The 18,734-nt window shown below is 39.2% G+C and overlaps 1 protein-coding gene across 1 annotated transcript in view; it reads left to right on the top strand.

Moving 5' to 3' along the window:
• The first annotated feature begins 1,302 nt into the window (after nt 1-1,302).
• Nucleotides 1,303-18,734, top strand: part of st3gal8 (ST3 beta-galactoside alpha-2,3-sialyltransferase 8) — a 28,760-nt gene continuing 11,328 nt past the window's right edge. The window contains exons 1-4 of the mRNA XM_036134741.1: nt 1,303-1,436; nt 14,728-15,079; nt 16,579-16,714; nt 16,794-16,929. Of these exons, the coding sequence (XP_035990634.1) occupies nt 14,929-15,079; nt 16,579-16,714; nt 16,794-16,929 (423 nt within the window). The 5' untranslated portion in view covers nt 1,303-1,436; nt 14,728-14,928. The remainder of the gene's footprint in view (nt 1,437-14,727; nt 15,080-16,578; nt 16,715-16,793; nt 16,930-18,734) is intronic.

The following is an 18,734-nucleotide window of genomic DNA, read 5'->3' as shown; positions in this document are numbered from 1 at the left end:
TATAATTAAATCCAATTGAGACTCTGGGATTTAACAGGCCTTAAACAGGCCATTCTTGCTTGTGAACTCTCCAGTGCAGCAGCTGAATTAAAAAATTGCTGTAGGGGAGTGGTCCAAAATTCCTCTGTAGCGGTGTAAAACATTCCCCCGTGAGTTGTCAGAGACAACAGAATGGCGTAAGAAATGTTTCGACAGTTCTTTTGTGGTTTATAGTTGCGTACTCCACAAGCGAAAACATTTCAGAAAGCCAGTTTCCAGAGAATCTGATATGATTTCTACCTGCATGATCCTCTTCCACCCACACATCTCTTATCTCCTCTGTGATGTATACTTCACAGCATAGTTAAGAAGTAGAACACTTCATTCGTGACAATCAGGGGAAATGAACCTGCCAACATTTACAGAAGGACCTTCAGTTTTGCCAGAGAGTCGTAGCCATTACACCAGAATTTAACTGAAATATGATCTACAACCTTATAGAGAAATTGCAGATCTGTACCAAGAGCGGCCATGTTTCAATAACCAGAGACATGAATGATGGGATAGGTTGTACAATTTGGGTACATTGTTGCCAGCTCTAGTTTTGTGATCCAGAATTTCTCAGCTGATTGACACATGTTTTTCGTCCTCAAAATTATAAGGAAATAAAAAAATAGACATGGTTGAGATAGTGAACAGGGCTGTCTAAAGTGAGGCCCGGGGACCGTTTGCAGCCCCTGGACTGATTTTGTGTGCGCCCCCTTGCAAAATGATCGCAGTTAAAATCTGCTTAAAATTGAAAATGTTAGGCACAACCTAAAGTATTTGTCTTTTCATATCCTATTTGCAAATAGGACCTAAATAGACTATTTCTTAAACTTGGCTGAATACAGCAAGCGTTTTCTAAGAAAGACAGACCCAACCCCTGGCCTTATTGCTCAGCAAAATGTCTTTACTTGTTTATTTTTCAATGGAGCCCAAAATAATAAGCAGACCGGATGGTCTGACCGGATTTTAATGAATTGGGCAAAACCCCTTTTTAGGTTTTGGATCCGCAGTGATTTAAATGCACCCATTTCTACATCTGACTAATGTGATTTCTGACTAATCTGTTTGAATAAAGTATGACAAAAAAACAAAAACAAAAAAAAAAAAAAACTTTTCTTACAGCACTTTTTTTTTTTTTTTTTTTTTTTTTGGCCCTCGCCTACTTTTGACTCGACAATGTTGGCCCACGTGACAACCCCCCCCACCACCACCAAGGAAAGCGTGCTGTAAGCTTACTGTAGGGGGGAGGGGCCCCAGGGACCCGCACTGGTAGCTCCCCTCCCCGGTGGGCGGAACCTCCGCTCTGCATCACAGCGCCATCAGCGCAGCGGTTCCACAAAGAGACGACGCGAGAAAGAAAAAAAGACACAGCTCCTATCTGGCCTGCGCCGCTACTCCTGCCGCGACATGTAAGTTTCTCTCTTCTCGGTGTGTTCCCATCTGCTTCTCATCAATCTCTCCGGCTGCTTGGTCGGACCCGAAAGAAATCCGAACCCGGGCACACATGTTCGCTTTTATTTATTTGTTCGTTTTTATTTTTATTTAGGTTTTTTTTTGTACATGATGTCGCAAAGTGGTGGTGACTGGGGGCGAGTAACTTTACAACTTTTTCTTTCTTTCTTTCTTCTTTTTCTTTTTTTTTTTTACCGAAGTGTTGGTTAGTGTCTGAGGGTCTCCTCGCTCGTTTAGCCGTAGTTTGTTTATTTGTTTTTTATTGTGAGAGCAAAGAAAGAAAGGAAAAAAAGGGGCTACGCGAGTTCGACGAGAAATAGGAAGGCAAACCGGAGGAGACAGCACTTGTGAGACTTTTTGTCTCCACTTTTTTTTTCCCCCTCTCTGTCTGTCTGTCACACCCTTTTGCAGGCACCTCCACAGCCGCTGCAGCTCACAGTTGCATGGTTATGGTTGACATCTGATTTCTATTTTTTTTATGCATGTTTCACTTCTGGTTGTGTTTCCTGCGCAATCCTGCGTGTGCGTCTATTTACCATACAGGTGCACGTCTACAAATCAAAATACCCTCGAAAAGTTTATTTTTATTCTCCTGTTTCTGGTGAAAATGTGAAACTTATACATGATATTGGCCACTGGCACACAGAGTGATACATTTAATGGATTTATTGTTATTTTACTTTTTTTTTTTATGAGTATGGCTTAAAGCACACCCAAACTCAAAATCTAACCTTTTAGAAAAGCTGATTGTGGCATAAGAACAATTTAATTCAGAAATCTGCGTTGTGATCCATACTGTCAGTGGGAATACTGCTACCAGACAGGGATTGTAATCTTCCACAGAGTTTCTGTTATAGAAGATGGCTTTATCCAATTTGAGTGGAAGAGAAACACGTTGCTGAAAAGGCACATAAGCAACAGGTATTCAATTCAGTTTATTTATATTATACCGATCCACAACAATTGGTACTTTAAAAAAAAAAATGTAAATAAAACAATCCAGTTTATATCCAGAAGTGTATCATCAAAATAGTCTGATATAATCCAGTTATATGGGTGGATTCAGATTCAGTTAGTTACGGTTTAACTTTTACTTTCCAGCCCACTCAGTTCATAATTAGTATAATGTTATTCAAAGGAAGCACAGCCAACTGCATCGAATTATTGATTTTTGCAGCAATCCATCCACGAAGAAAGCAGGTGGCAATGGAGGACAGATGGCTTTATTGAGTCAACATTTCCTGCATTTAACCTGTCATAAAGTAGGGATGGTGTCAAAAGCACCAGCCGGGGCTTCAGTGGCAACCTGTGCTATTATCACACCTCAGCGGTGCCACCGGCTGATGGTCTCTGTGCAAACACCAAACTGATGCAACACAGGTGTGCTTGCAACAAAAGGAACCTCAATCCAATGGATAAGCTTATAATGTACAATAATATGATTTTCATTAGGCTGACAGTTCTGTTATTTTTAATTGATGTTTTCTTTGGGGATTTTCTAGCTTTCTGAGGAACTTCACATTTTACTTTTTGAACTGAATAGTTTTAAGTTAATTAACTCCACACTGGTATTTTGGTTTGTTGAGATGCTTGACCTTTGTTGTGATCTTTTATTTATTTATTGTTGGTGCTAATGTTTGTGTCATGTTTGAGTTTCAAGATTACTAATGTTAATGTGACATTTTAAAATATGTCTATATAAGCAAAAAGGGTTAAGTTTTTTTTATTCCCCGTCTTGACGTGTTTAGTGTTTAACAGTGAGGGAAAATTAGCTTTTTAGCAGTGAGGGTTATCCATGGACATTAAGTGGTAAAACCTCCACATTAGAAATGGTTTCATATAACTAAGAAATCTACTCATTCCAGACAGCGTTATTTATTTTTTACTTTTAGAGGAAGGGTGATGTTGATTTTTCTGTAGGCAGTGTTTAAGTATTATTTATTTTTCCTTGGTGGGGGAAATTCAGGTGTATCAGCATCAACGTACGTGACAAAGGTTTTATTGTGTGTGTATATAAGATCACAATTTTGCTAACGTTTGTTAGGCCCGATGAGGACTGACTTAGTGGCTGATCTGAGCTACTTTATCATGTTGTGCCTCTGTAGATCTGGTGGTTGAGACATTTCCGGTGACCCGCCATCAGATTTGAGTAGAGCCGTTGTATTGGGTACTTGTAACATTAAAGCTACTTTCACCCGTTGCTGGTTGAAACCCACAGCCGGTGTTGATGTTGCTGATTGAAGGTTCAGTTCAGCAGCACGAACAGGCTGAGCATCCTCTGAGGACTGTGTTTAGCTCTTTGGTTGACAGGAATCTGTAGAGTCACATGTTTCACACTTTTGCTGCTCCACATAAAATCCCAACAAGATGCTGTCTAGATCGTTTTGTTTTCTCTCGCTGTCTTGTGTGGATTAGGGTTGTCACCATACTGAAATTTTAAACGTGATATCAATACCAAGGAAAATATTCGATACTCGAAATCATTTTCAATACCATTGGGGGGGAAATAATCAAAGGCATAAAACATTTTCTTTTTTGTTTACATCAAAAAAACTAACCTTTTTTTTCAATCTCAGCATATAAGATGCTTTATCAACAAGATCGCAAATGCTAGTTAAATAATGTGCAAATAAATGCTAAATAAATAACCCAAATGTAACACGTGCCTAGTAGCATGCTAGCCACAGCTAATCACACAAAGTTAATGCGGACCACTGGTTAAGCTAACATCAGTCACTTATTAGCCTGTCGATATTCACCATGAAGGCCAGGGTATCGCTCCTTGAGACGTTTGGCCAAGTTTGTTGTTCTGCTTTACTTTTTCACTGCTTTAAAGCACTGTTTGCACACATGCTTGTCAAGATCTTTGGGTTTACCTTCTTTTTTTTCTTTTCTTTAATGCAAAATATTTAGTATTGATACCATGCCGAATCAGTATCGCATCCGGATACAGCGTTTGAGTCTCGATACTTTTAATAGTATCGACACTTTTGACAACATTAGCGCGGATCAGATTGTGCTGTAACAGACACTGCCTGGGCAAGAAAAAAGTTGTTACCAAAAACGAAAAAAAACCCTCCAATATTCTATTGGGCCGCCTTTAGATTTGATTACAGCACGCATTCGCTTTGGCATCGTTTCAATGTCACATGGTTTATTTCCATCCAGTGATGCATTAATTTTACTCCAAGATCTTATATTGATGATGGGGGGAGTCTGGCCCCTGCACAAAGCCTTCTCCTTCACGTCCCAAAGATTCTCAGTGGGGTTAAGGTCTGGACTCTGGTGGCCATTCTATGCATGTAAATAATGTCTCATGCTCCCTGAACCACTCTTTCACAACTTGAGCTCAGTGAATCCTGGCATTGTCGTCTTTGAAAAGGAATCCGTTGATGGAATAACCTGGCCATTCAGTATGTTCAGGTGGTCAGCCCTCGTTCCTTGGGCAAGTGATGTTGCTGAACCTAACCCTGACCAACTGCAGTAACCCCAGATCATAGCACTGCCCGCACAGGCATGATGGGTGCATCACTTCACCGGCCTCTCCTCTTACCCTGATGAGCCCATCATTGTGGAACAGAGTCAATCTGGACCACATGACCTTTTTTTTCAGTCCTCCAGAGTCCAATCTTTACCCTCCCTAGAAAACTGTAGCCTTTTTTTTCACTGTTAGCATTGCTGATGAGTGGTTTTCTTAAGGCTACATGGCTGTTCAGTCCCAATCCCTTTAGTTCTCTTCACATTCTGCGTGTGGAAATGCTCTTACTTTCAATATTAAACATAAAACCGAGTTCTACCATTGTTTTGTTTTTCTTCGATTTGATTTCACCAAACGTTTAAGTGGATCAGGAAAATTCAGGATTTTTCCCGACCACGTTTTAGCCGTTGGGTCCTAACTGTCTTTCCGGTTTTTAAGAATGCATTAGACAGTTCTCAACTGTTAGAACATGCTTAGAGAGCATGTTCTCACAGTTCTCTCTTTTATTTATATATATATATATATATATATATATATATATATATATATATATATATATATATATATATATATATATATATATATATATATATATATATATATATATATATATATATATATGATGCACTTTGTGATGTTAATGTCTGCCAAAGGTGCCATACAAATAAATTGTACTTACTTACTTTTCCACGACCACAGAATATATCTTTCAAAATTGTTGATTAAGAAATGAGAAGCGACTCATTGCATCAGCCAGGGTTAAATCACTTTTTGCCAGCTGGAAGATGATCGTCCAGGCTCATACCCATTTGTTTGTTTTTGCCAGGCACCATATTATCTAAGCCTATGCAATACCTTTTTATTATCTACTTGGTCTATAATTATCTCTCTGAGATATCTTTAGTTGCCACGAAATAACCATGCACTTATATTATCATTTCTTTTACTGCAAGATTTGTTAGTCAGGTTTTGTAAAGACACAAAGGTGGTGGGTTGTCACGTTTAGTATTCCTCCTCTGGTAACATCTTGCCATTGTATTGTTGCTTTTCGTAGGAGGAAAGTTGAATTCTCTTCAGATGTACATTATAATTTTGCTACTTCGTAAAACGGTTGTAATCAATAGTTATTTTTCTTTCGAGAGATGTAAAATGTTACAGACACTTCCTTTTTGCGTTTTAAGCTGTAAAGCGGAAGTACTTGAATAAAGGGGAAGAAAAAAAAGGTTTGGAAAGTTTTAGACATGGTTTTCAAGGGAGATGATGTGTCTCGTCTGAAAAGGCCTGAGTTTGTGCTCTGTAGTCTTTTCTTTTTTTTCAGCTTTTTATTGGGTTTGAGATGATGGAAACAACCCCAAATGGTGTTTCAGAAAGTTACAGAAAAATGCAGTGAAAGGCTTTTGGTAAGGTCTTCAGGAATTAATGACTTGTGTGGGATCGGAAACGACTTAAACAGCCCAGACCTAACCATCTGCAAATTTCCCAGGCATATTTTCTTGTGTGGATTTCTGCAAAAATATTTTGGTCTCGCAGCGTAAATCTTGACCTTCACTGTTTTCTAGTTGTGGAAATTTCACAACGGTGACTGAGGAAACTGATCTGAATATATCAGTGACTTCATATGAGAATTTAATCTTTGCAATATTAAGGCTCTTTTATATGAAGATAAAATGAAAACTAATGAGTAATTATTGTGTACACTGATATCCTGTGTTGTCTGTTGACAGTTCGCTGTATGGTAGAGGTGTTTGCCAAATAAGCCGACATTTCTTTCCAAGCTGAAAGGATTCCAGGAAATATTTATTTTTGCTTGTTTTACTTATACTAGAGTAACATACTGTGATTGTTTAAAGAACTGGGATAATCAGGAAAATAAAGTGTTTTTCCAAAATTTTGTATTATAGGGACATAACATTTCCCACATTTTTGGGTTAAACTATTGTAACTCGTCAAATCTTTGTTAAATGACAGTTCACGTTCTTTGAAGTGTAAAGGTTTATTTTTATCAGGACATGATGTAAAAAAAAATAAACAACTTTTTTTAATGACATTGTCATAAAATTAGGCAAACGCACATTCAAACTAATAACATATGCTATGTTTTAACGTGTTTACCGAAAGCAGTTGGTTAAAGCCCGACATCATGCTTGCAGTCAATCATTCTGCAAGTTTTAAAAATATTCAAGGCAGCTGCCAAGAGCAAAGTCAGCGTCCCAGGGAGTTCACCCCGAGCAACTGGACAATACCCAAGAGCCACAGCTCAGACTCGACAGGCATCTGTTAGCATGTTTAACGCTGAGGCACACCGCAGTGCTATTGGGGTTAAAAAAAAAAAAGTTGCACTGCAGGGTTGTTGTAAAAACAAAAACGCTTGTTTTTCAGGGGGGAAAAAATGCAGCTGCACAACTTCGCTGAGCGTTATTTTATCTCCCTTTAGAAATGTTAAGACAAAGCTCATTGTAGTCAAGTCGAGTCCCCTTTGTCTTTCTGCTTTGATGCTTTACGCTCACACCTAACAGCAAGAAAAAAATCTGCGTCAGCCGTGGCAAGGTTTTGCATGTCTCTGTTGCGCGTGGTTAATTTGTTTAACAGCAAGTCCCTCTGGGAAACCTGCTCTGAGATCTCCCTCGACATGAGCTGTGCTCTATCGTAGTCTGTACTACCGTGAGAACAATAAGCTGAAGACTGGCGATACTGACAAACACCAAGGTGCAACGTGCTACTATAATAGGAATAGTAAGTTAAGTTCTTATTCTGGTAGTCCTCAAAATATTGGCGGGGACGAAAATAACAAGGCGTCAGTCTTAAACTTTCTTTTCTGTAGAAACGTTCCATTTTCCAATTTGACTTGAATGAACTTGACTCTTAAAAATCCCTAGAATGTTTTTTCTAAACGTGTTTCTTGTCCTCTTAAAATCCTCCATATCTAATATATTTATCTTATTTATATTTTTGCCTATGTCCTATTCTTGCTATATCTTATGTTGTATAATTGTACATCGATTTGGTTATCCCTGGACATCAGTTTAGTCTGGAATATTCTTCGATGACTTATCTGGGTGTGTATTTAAGGGTCTTGTGTTTGGTGCGTAAGACTGAAACAGGACACTGACGACACTTAACCCAATTATAGCTGGAGGAGCAGGTTGTGGGATCTGAGTCTGTACGTAGGCAGATGTAATTATAGAGGTCTTACTTCCAGTCTTCACTACAGAAACGGATTGTTCAGACCTGCTGTCTACTTCCACCCAGGGTCACTGCTTTTTTTTTTTTTTTTTTGGTCCGAAATCACAGATTAGCCTCAGAAGTCTGAACTGTTTTTGCCTCGACTGAAAGGCAAGGGAGGGTCGGTTGGATGGAAATACGATGCTATTTGCAGAAAAGATGGCCAAACCTTTGTTTTGTTTTTTAAGGAGCATTTATGGTTTGATTTGGTCGACTGTATATTATACGTTTCTGATCAGACGTTTACAAATGCTCATTACACGCTTGAAAACCTTCCTGAACCCTGAATCCTGAACCACCGATTTCAGTCATACTGTAAATCTATTGGGTTTCGCTTTAAATTCAAGCCCGTGGCAGGAAACCAGTTTATTCAGTGCAACATGCCCTGTAATGGTCATCCAAGTATTGGTGTGGGTGTATGGTTCTATTATATTACCTGCTGTACAATTAAAAAAAATTTCAATAATTCCTTAAAATTGTATGCCACATACTCTAGGTGTATACAGGCGCTTGTGTCCTACAAATTATATGCAAATGCTGTTTTAATTTCTCCTTTTTTTTCGCCCCTTAAAGGTACATAGCCATGTAATATGCTTATAAAAAAAAGACCAAAAACCGTCTGATCATGATAAAATATGTCTTCATAGTGTTTTGAAGGTCCTTTTTGAGCCGAAAGTTAATAATAATAGAACTTTATTGATCTCACAATGGAGAAATTCACTTCTGCATCTTAACCCATCCCCTTGGGGAGCAGTGGGCTGCCACTGTGTGGCGCCTGGGGAGCAATTGGGGGTTAAGGGTCTTGCTCAGGGACCCAGAGTGGCAGCTTGTGGGTGTTGAACTCAGAACCTCTGGGACCGAAGCTCTGTGCTCTAACCACTAGGCCACCACTTCCCCTCTTTACATTTGTTATGCGCTCTCGTGCGCGATTAACAAATGTAAACAAACGTGGCGACATCTAGTGGCAGTATCGCAGAACTATCATAATGCCGGTTTGCTTGATTTACAAATCAGTTGTAAATAATGCCGGAGCGAACCCAACCCTCTGCAATGCCTCACAATAAAGCAACAGCTCAGCGTGATTGAAGACCAACCATTATTAATGAAATGCACGCATTTAGTTACTAACAAATTGAGCAAAAACAAGGCATAAAACACCAAAATAAGAACTAATACGCCAGTAGGACGTGGTAATATTTCATAAAACCTGTATGCAACAAGGGTGAGATACTGACGCATAAATAAAAATAAAAAAAGTCAAACAAAGTGGATGTGCACCTTTTTTAAAAGATTATGTATAGCTATTTCCATGTGCATGTAAATTGTGTTTTTTTTTTTAAACTGTGGTTTCAATACCACTTCTGTGTTTTGATAAATGTTGAAAAGGATCTGCCCAGAACTGTTTGAGGCTATGGGCATGCTTAACATGTTAGCCAACGTGTGGTCTTTGTCTATTACAAAGTCTGATTTGCACGTTGCTGGTTTCTTTTGCATCAGTCACGCTCCTCTAAGCTGAGAGCATGTTCTAACCAGTTTAGTAACTGACGTTAAACCAGGCCTTTACATTTTTTTGGTTGTTTTTTTTTTCTTGTAGAAATTCAATCCCCTAAGTGTATGCCGATTACGGAACATGTTGCGTGTTTCTTGTGGAGTGGTTTACATTCTGACTGAGAAGGTTAATTTAAACCGGATGGTGCCACACAGGGACTCAAAAACTCCATTTGTGCTGTTTTTTTTTTTTTTTTTTTTTTTTTAGGGTTTTCTTTTCCCCCTGCACCCTGTGGTCTCTCTTCCTTTTAAAGGGCAGCGCTATCAGCTAACTTTACTAATGGCCTAAAGCACAGAGTGAGCCAAAATTATGTTGGTGTAAAAAGAAGCTTAATTTTTTTTCTTATTTAAGTATTATTTCACAAAGTACGTTTGTATTTTAAGTACATGTGACATAAGAATGTCCTTTTTATTTGTAACAAAATGTAGCCACTAAAACCATGGAGGACCCAATATACCCTCTACCATAACTCTTGAATGGCAGCTGGGTAAAAATCCCCTTGCATCTCTAATGCAGTTTTGCAGCAGTGTATTGATGTCATTTTCAGCCTCGTAACTTCCTTATTATAACTGCTTGTTTTCTTCCCCTGCTTTATAATGATAAGCGTTTGATAATAGGTTTACCTCCTGGGCTATTAATCTAAATTTCAGTGAGGAATGAATGCAGTGAAACACAAGATCCAGAAAAACATCTGCAACCTTTTTAAACTTCCTCAAATGGACACATAATGTATTTTCCATGGAAAAATTAGCAAATTTAAAGGAGTTTTGATCTTCATTAGACGGGTGACGTTGCTCTCCCTATGTACTATTGCTCTTTTCCTGTTGCTCTCTTCACTCCATCAGCATAACGGCTGCTTTCTGTCACACATGAAGACAGAAGGTGAAGGCCATGGAAGAGGAAAGGAACGAGTGCAGTCACTGTTTTTCTCAGCACAGGAAACCATGTGACTTCCAACCCTGTCACCCCCCCCCCCCCCCCCCCTCATCCCTCCAGCTCTAAAATAACATACAGACTCTGACTCAGCTGATAGTCATTATGTCTCCACTGTTCTTTCAACTCTGTTTGGTGCTTTTTTACAGGCTCCTAAATAGAAATGTTGTCTACACTAATGAGAGTAACTGGCTGTCTAATCAGCTGCTGTGAAAGTTTGGGCCAGGACAGTTGAGTTGTTGTTGAAGAATACAGAGTATATTGTGTATTGTCTCTTGTCTTTGAGGGACCAGCGTTTGGCAATAGATTGGAGGTAAACTGTCGGAGTGCACGGTGCAGTGATGTGCAACCCCCGTCCTGCTAAATGCAGTACTTCAAAGACCTTTGGACTTTCAGGGCTTTCCAGAGTAAAGAATCAAGATGTGGACTTGGTTTAAATTGATCCCAAACTTGTCCAAAGCTGAATGCGTCGGCCTAATCGAGGCTTCTTCTCTAGTCACTATGCCCGTGCAAATTCTTAGTTGTCCGGGTCATGGCAACCACAAGCAGGCTTAAATCGGAGCAAAATTTCACCTGACCTTCTGGTGACTCAAGACAAATCAAACAATACTAGATGGAGCTAAGATTGAGGAGTTTAAAGGGCATAAAAAAATCCTTCGTGGTCATTATTCAACTAGAGCAAACGGGTTCAAATCGGACTTTAGCTCAGTTTTTTTTTTAAAACAATTTTAAAAAAAACAAAGCTGTTTTTTCAAAACAGCTTTAGCAAATGTGAGTGTGGTTAAAAGTATGTGTTCTCTCTTCAGATGGCAGCTCTTGTTTAAACAAATGATAGTCATTGCGGTTTAGGGTGGAGATGCTTGAAAATGTGTTTTAGCAAACGCTATAAGATAGGGAAGTTGGTTTTCTTTATTTTTGCCTAAATTACCTTGTCGCACGTTTGTGGTCTCCATTCATTATTTTTTCATTCATTTTTTATTGTTTTTGTCAAGAGTTAATTCCACACGCTGTACTTCTTGCTGAAAAACCTCAGCATTATTGTGCATTGACAAAACCGCAGAGCCCTTAGTACAGGGCAGTAAGTAGCCCTATTAGAGGTGGTTTAAAGCCAGACCTTCAACCTCATGGTGAACCCCTGGAGAGAAAAACAATTATGCTTCAAAAACTGACCTCTTATTGTCTCTTTAGAGAAATAAAATCACAACCTCCCTGTTAGGTGTTTTACAACCCTTAAATCCTTGAAATGAAGAATTTCAGTACTTTGAGCTAAATGATTTCTGTACAGGTTGCCAGACAAAGAGTGAGGATGTACTGCATCAGAGTATACCTTTTTTGCATCCATCAATAACTGTTATGAACCTTTTATTTTATGCTGTTTAAAGGTGAGCTACCCTATAGTTGTAAAACAACATGTTGCATGCCAGAGCTGCGGGGGGGGGGAGAGAAACTTCAGTGGAAATAGTTATTGTTGGCTTGCTTAAAGTTTTAAATAGGTTATATAAGCTATTGGGCAAGAAAGTTATGTTGTAAAAGTCCTATAGCTTTAAAATTCATAATGCTGTTAAGTAGGTCTTAAGTATTAAAGTGAACTGGCTGAAACTTGCAGAAACCCTGGGTAATGCATATCTCGTCTATCAACGGTAACACCCACAGCAGATTAAGCTCTGTTATTGGATAGTTTCAGCATTCAAGGGTTGAAGTCTTAGATGAAGAATGACTATTGTATGGAGAGTGTCTTACTGTTTAAAAAGAAGCTGCAGGAATTATTTATTTTACTGTGAAATTATAGCTCTCTCAAGATGGCGTTCAGTCATTATTTGCCAAATCGTATGCTATTCTAGGAGTTTAGCTTTGTGTGATAAACCTTCAGTGTAGAGCAGTGGACCCACTGTTCTCCATGTTTTAGGTGTTACCCTGCTGCAACAGCCCCTTTTTTATATGAATGCATGTGTAAAAAAGGCTTCTGCACCTCTTGATGGAAATAACGCAACGGTTTGAATCTGGTGTTGTGTAGTAGATATGCATCTGAAACATTAAACGTAGAGGGCCGGGTGTAGAGTACTGCACTTCCCAATTAGTGGAAATGGGAAGCTTTAGCAAATGTGAGTGTGGTTGTGTGGTTAAAAGTATGTGTTCTCTCTTCAGATGGCAGCTCTTGTTTAAACAAATGATAGTCATTGCGGTTTAGGGTGGAGTTGCTTGAAAATGTGTTTTAGCAAACGCTATAAGATAGGGAAGTTGGCTTTCTTTATTTTTGCCTAAATGACCTTGTTGCACATGTAACGTTCCTTTCAGTTTAACTCTGTCGGAATAAATGTCGGCCACCAGTAAAGGAGTTTTGACAAAACTGTTGAGGGGGTCCGAGTTCCCAAATACAGACTCTAGGAAATATCTAGCAAAGTTAGAGACAGGCTGAGGTACACGAGAGCAGAGAGTGTGCTGAAACAGGAGAAGCTGAAACAAATCCAGATCTGATTGGTATTCACAGACCAAGTTTGTCTGCAGGGAAATGTTTCTGCTGGAGCAGAGGGGAAGTGATTTACAGGAGGAGAATGGGGGGGCTGTGGGTAGCTCCATTATGCCCTAAAGGTCAAGAACTTAGACTTGTCTTTCTCTTTCCTAGTTTAACAATGTGGGACATGGGCTTTCTTGTATTTGTTGTGGAGTTGAGTTCAAGATCACGGATACAAGGCTTTGAGGCTCATTTGAGCAGGAAGGTTTTCTTAAATTGTTTTCTTATGGATAACGTTTTGTTTTAAAGGGATTTGTTCAAAACATCCGCAGTGTGATTTCGTCACACACATTATCATACTTTCTCTATATGTTTATTTTTGGGGCAGTATAGTAATGTGGCAACATCACATGCTTGCTGTGTGTAAATTTATTATTTATAGACATTATTGCTTTGTTACATTTTGTCATTTAGTGTGCCTTGAATATCCACCATGGTTCAGTATTTACTATTTATTATTATTATTGGATGGATTTCAATATTGCAGAGGTTTCGTTAGCAGTTTGGTGACATTTTCTTGGTTGATTTGTCATAAGTTGTTTTTGAATTTTTACCAACAGCTGCTAAAGATGATATAAAATAGAATTCAATCAAACATTTTGTTCATGTTTTTTATTTCTTCACCTCCCTAAATAGATTGACAATAAAATATGTTCAAAGTCTGGCCTTGAAATCTCTAGTTTTTGATACATGTTTCTCCTCTAATGGTTTTTGGAGCTGGGTCAATCGATCAGTCCTTTCCTTAACAGATTTTGACATATTATTTTATCCAAAGACCGTTACCCATAATAAAATAAAATGTTTTGTAGATGTACTGGTTCTTAACTAGTTTTGAATCCAACCAAAAAATTACATGAACTATTTATGCGTTTATATTAAAATCAAATAAAAGTTTGCACAAAACTACGTAACGTTAGTTTATGCTTTTATAAATCTGAAATGAATTATTAGTTAGTTTTGATGCATTTAGTAAACAGGAAACCTTTTAATTATTTTTTACCTGTTGATGGTTGCTCGCAGCTGATCGAGGGGAAATGCACCAATTCTGATGTCTAGCCCATTAATTGGTGCACATCTCATTACATTCTTGACAAATGCCAGTCTGGAGGTTTAAACTGTAAGAGTGGTAACTAATTGCAATAGACAGTTTGCAGATATCTCAACACAGTTTGTGGAAAATCTGGCCTGCACAATATAGACCAGATATATTTAAAATCCATTTATAAGTGTGCTTGAATGAATGTTGCACAGGACTGTTTGGAATGTGATATTGTTTGCATGGGATTTACATGCCAATCATATATGCGGCCTGTTGGTTAGAGTCTCACAGCAGTACTTGCAGATTATGCAGATGAGGTCAAAAAAAGGTCACAGAACACAGGAAGCGTTCTTATTACAAGTGTAGGCCTGTTAAGTATTAAACATCTAATAATACAGCTAGCCTGGTTTAGATTTATTTAGTCTAGCTGTCCAATAGCCAACCGCAGTTTGTGTCCAAATACAATTTTTTAGTGTCATTTGGTAATATTTGTTTGTTTTCCTGTGCGACTGCAGATCCTGTCCCCACGGTGCAGAAAGCGGCGCTGGACTTGAGCTTAATGGAAATAAAACAGAGAAAAGAGTCAACCGGGAAGAGCAAAATGTCCAGATGACAACAACTATGCTGACATAACTAATAAATTATCAGTTCACCGACACTTCCTTCCTCCTGCTTTAACCACTCCCCCTCCCCCCCCACTCATCCGCCGCCCAGCCATGTTCATTAGGAGGAAGCTTTGTGTCGTTGTGGCGATTGCTGCCTTTCTCCTCCTAATGCTGGCGAGCCAGGGCATCCAAAGGAGACATCTCCTGCCGCTGTCGGCGGCCCCGCTCAACAGCAGGGCCACAGCCTCCAACAGGGAGACGGGTAAGAACTACGAGTCGCCGTAGCATTCACGACCCTGTGGTGCTTCGCATATAAAAAGTAACAACCACGACTTCATCTTTATTTTATCAGTTGTGCATGAGGCATTGTAATATTTAAAGCATTGCTTTAGAAGTCTGTATTATAAAACGCTTACAAGCTGGGTCTGAGAAACCTTCATCCCACCTTGGTGGCATTCATGGAACGGGTCAAAGTTGAAACACTGCTTTTACATCTCGAAGGCGACACAAGAGGCAGAGAGCCGAGTTGGAACGTAGATGTGATATCGGGGGCCGTGATTAAATTAATCATGCCACCATCACTTCCTGGATTCATTTGTGCAAGCTCCTAATGTGGCAGGACACGACCAGCTCAAGTGGCTGATTGCAAACAACAGCGGACGCTTTAAAAGGAGGTTGTCTTTGCAGGCATTAATCTAGGGGGACCAGCAGCGTTGGGACACTTTATCTGGTCTTTTCAAACCAGGAGGCACATAGAGGAGGGCATTTGTGCTTCTGTATCTGGTGAGGCATCTTACAGATGTCAAGTTAGATTGGGTTTTGGGGTTAGGAAATGGTTCAGAAACTTTGCTTCTTTTTTAAGGGGGCTGGGGGGGGGCGGCTCTGGTAGATGTGTTGGGTCATTTGTTGTTTTTCCTAATAAATAGGTTCAGTTTTTTGGAAGAGGAAGACATGAGGAAAAGTATTAACCCAGAAACTCACTAATAGATTTATTGGGTAGGGTTTTCTTGTAGATTTGACACTCAGAATTGCCTCATTTGTTCGTTGCAAACGTACAAAAATAGGTTCCTGAAAAACTTGTCACAGATTCTGATCCATAGTGACATATTAACATCCCACATTAGTGCCAACTTGTTGGCTGCACGAAACCTGATATAAACATCCTGTTGCACAACATCCTAAAAGCGCGTTAATGAAATGAGATCTCGTGACAGTGGAGTACGGTGAACTCTGCGATGTTTTAAGAAACGATGCATTGTTAATTTTATCTTTGCAGTGGGTTAATCATTCAATGTAAATCAGAGGCTGTGTGTGAAAATCCCAGTAGATCTTCCCTGGTCGTTTTTTTTCACTGCACCCAGATGCCTAAATGCAGTGCATTACTGCCAGGTGATTGACTGATTCGCTAACTGTGTTGACAAGTAACCGAACAGATGTGCCTAACAAAGTTGCTGATGAGGGTAGGCGAGACAGATGCAGACCAAAGGATGTTTTACACAATGGGCCAATGGTGCCGCGCTGCCCAGAGTCACGCTGCCCAGACGCTGGTGGGGAGAAAAAGCTGTGAAAGGCTGTATGCTGTGGTGAATAATTGATGTTTTAGTAAATGTAAATGATCTCCAACAGTGTTAGTTGGTACAGGTCAGATTACATTAGCAGAATACACTGACATAAGGCAGTGAGTTCAGCTGTCCACAGTCACAACATTGTCTTTTTTTTGTGTGTGCTTTTTCTTAGTATGCTCATTTTCCTCATTTGCAGTGGTTGAGCCAACAGTAGCCCCTTCTGTCCTGACTCCTCCTCCCCCATCCAGTACCATCCAGCCTGAGGCCGATGAGGAAGAAGCAGATGAGGAGGAAGAGCAGCAGCAGCCTGTAAAGGACTTCCAGTACCAGATGTAATACTTACAAGGCTGTGTACCCTGTATCCTGTAATTGTTTGTCCCTGCGTGATCCTCAGTGTCGTCTTATTTTCAGGCCATGTGGTTGCTCGAAGTCCTGCGTCTCAGACCTCAAAGCGTCCGCCTGGTTCAGCGAACACTACAAGCCCGACCAGCAACCCATCCTACGTGCCAAGAACAACTTTGACCCTGATGAACTTGCATGGTGGCTGGTGAGGAGAACTTAAAACTCTATGGATTTTTTACTGGTGCTGTTCTGATTAAAAAGTTTTTTTTTTTTTTTTAAGTTCTGAATTTGTGAAGTTTGATGCTCAACTTAACCCTTTATAGCCTGATACGGGTAACTGAGGAAACTCCACATTTTAAAAACAGAAAATCTTTTTGGTTGCTTAAAAAAAAAAAAAAAAAATCAGGCTATGAAATTTTCTTTGTATCATAATCGAAGCGTTAGAACAAAAAATACATTTTCCTCATGTTTTCAGCATTTCTATAAAGCCTGTGTAAAATATATACATTTTTATGTTGTAAATTGTATGTTCATAAAATTACTGACTTTGTTGAAGAGGTAGAGGTGTCAGAAATATTTGTATCAAAAATTATAGATTTGGAGTTATTGGGTGAGTTAAATTTTAATGTTTGCTGTTGATTCTGTCTGTTGATGTTCCATTTTTAGAAATTAGTTTAAACCTTTAAAAGAAATAGATATATTTACTACCTGTACACTGCAAGAGTGAAGAAGACATAGCTGTGTACAAAAGTGTTTTATTTTATCACTTTGTTTAAATACCTGGATTAAGTAACTCTTATTTACAAGAATTCTCCAGTAATATTAATAACAATTAGCAGAATAATTTCAGCATCTAGCAGTTTTGGAAAAAACATTTTTTACATGGCTGGTCAAGGTTCAAAGTTTTGATCAATATCCATAGGCGGATTTGTTCTGCGGTGTCGACCTAGCCTTGAGGTGACCCAATGAAAATATGAGAAATAATTGTTAATACTCACTATCAGAATATAGTGCTGTTTGTTTGTGATCATTGTTAAAGCAGCCTTCTGATTAAAATGTCCAGCTGAACTGTATCGAAAGTCAAGGAAGAATCCACAAATAAAAGCCTGGCATGAGCCCCATTAAAGGTGGTCATAAAGTAGATTTAGTAGTGTGGGGGTTGCACCCTCCCCTATTCTGTGAGGCATGCATGCAAACTGCTTTAAAATCTCACATCTGATTAAACTCTCAAATATTTCCATTAAGGCTAAAAGTCTAAAATCAAGAGTTGTGGAGCGACTGGATAGAGGGACAGGGTCAAAAACATCTCTCCGGGTATAGGAACATGTTTGCAAAGATTTGTTATGGATATAATCAAACAGAGGATTCAGTTTGTTGGGACAAGAATTCACGACACAGCTACATATAATATCTGCCCCATGGCTTTGGTTTACTGTTAGAGAATTAAGTTTCTGGATTTCCTCACTAAAACCACAGATATCACAATGACTAAAGGACTAGAAGCATTACCCTGATCAGAGTCACAACTACGACATCTAGACACGTTTCCTGCACTGGATGGAGATGAGGAGCAACAACGGACTCTGATTCATTTTACAGGAAGTCCTTGCAGACTGGAAATGCTTAATCTAAAAATCACATGTGCAAAACAATGGGTTGTAAAGGTCTGAATGCAGTCCCAAAACCGTTTCTGGTTCCCTGTTATGGGAGCTGTCTGCAGCGTGTACACGGAGACAAATGTTTTCAGTCTTTTTCCTGCATTTATAGATTAAGTCTTGCTGCAGAGACCATTAGTAGATTAAAAGGAGGAGGGGTGGTACCAAAGCTGCTAACATCATCATTCAGGTTTGCAGAATGCAGTCTGTAGCTGATCCATAACTGTAAAAAGAAATCTTTTTTTATATATATATTTTTATATACATCCACCGTAGGCTTTCTTACAGCAGTTTGCAACAATTAAAATGCCAGTGAATGGCACTAAATACCGATCCCAAATGATCCTCTACAGTT

The sequence above is a fragment of the Fundulus heteroclitus genome, unplaced genomic scaffold, assembly GCF_011125445.2.
Source record: "Fundulus heteroclitus isolate FHET01 unplaced genomic scaffold, MU-UCD_Fhet_4.1 scaffold_90, whole genome shotgun sequence".
Classification (NCBI taxonomy): domain Eukaryota; kingdom Metazoa; phylum Chordata; class Actinopteri; order Cyprinodontiformes; family Fundulidae; genus Fundulus; species Fundulus heteroclitus.
This window is presented reverse-complemented; position numbering and strand designations above follow the sequence as displayed.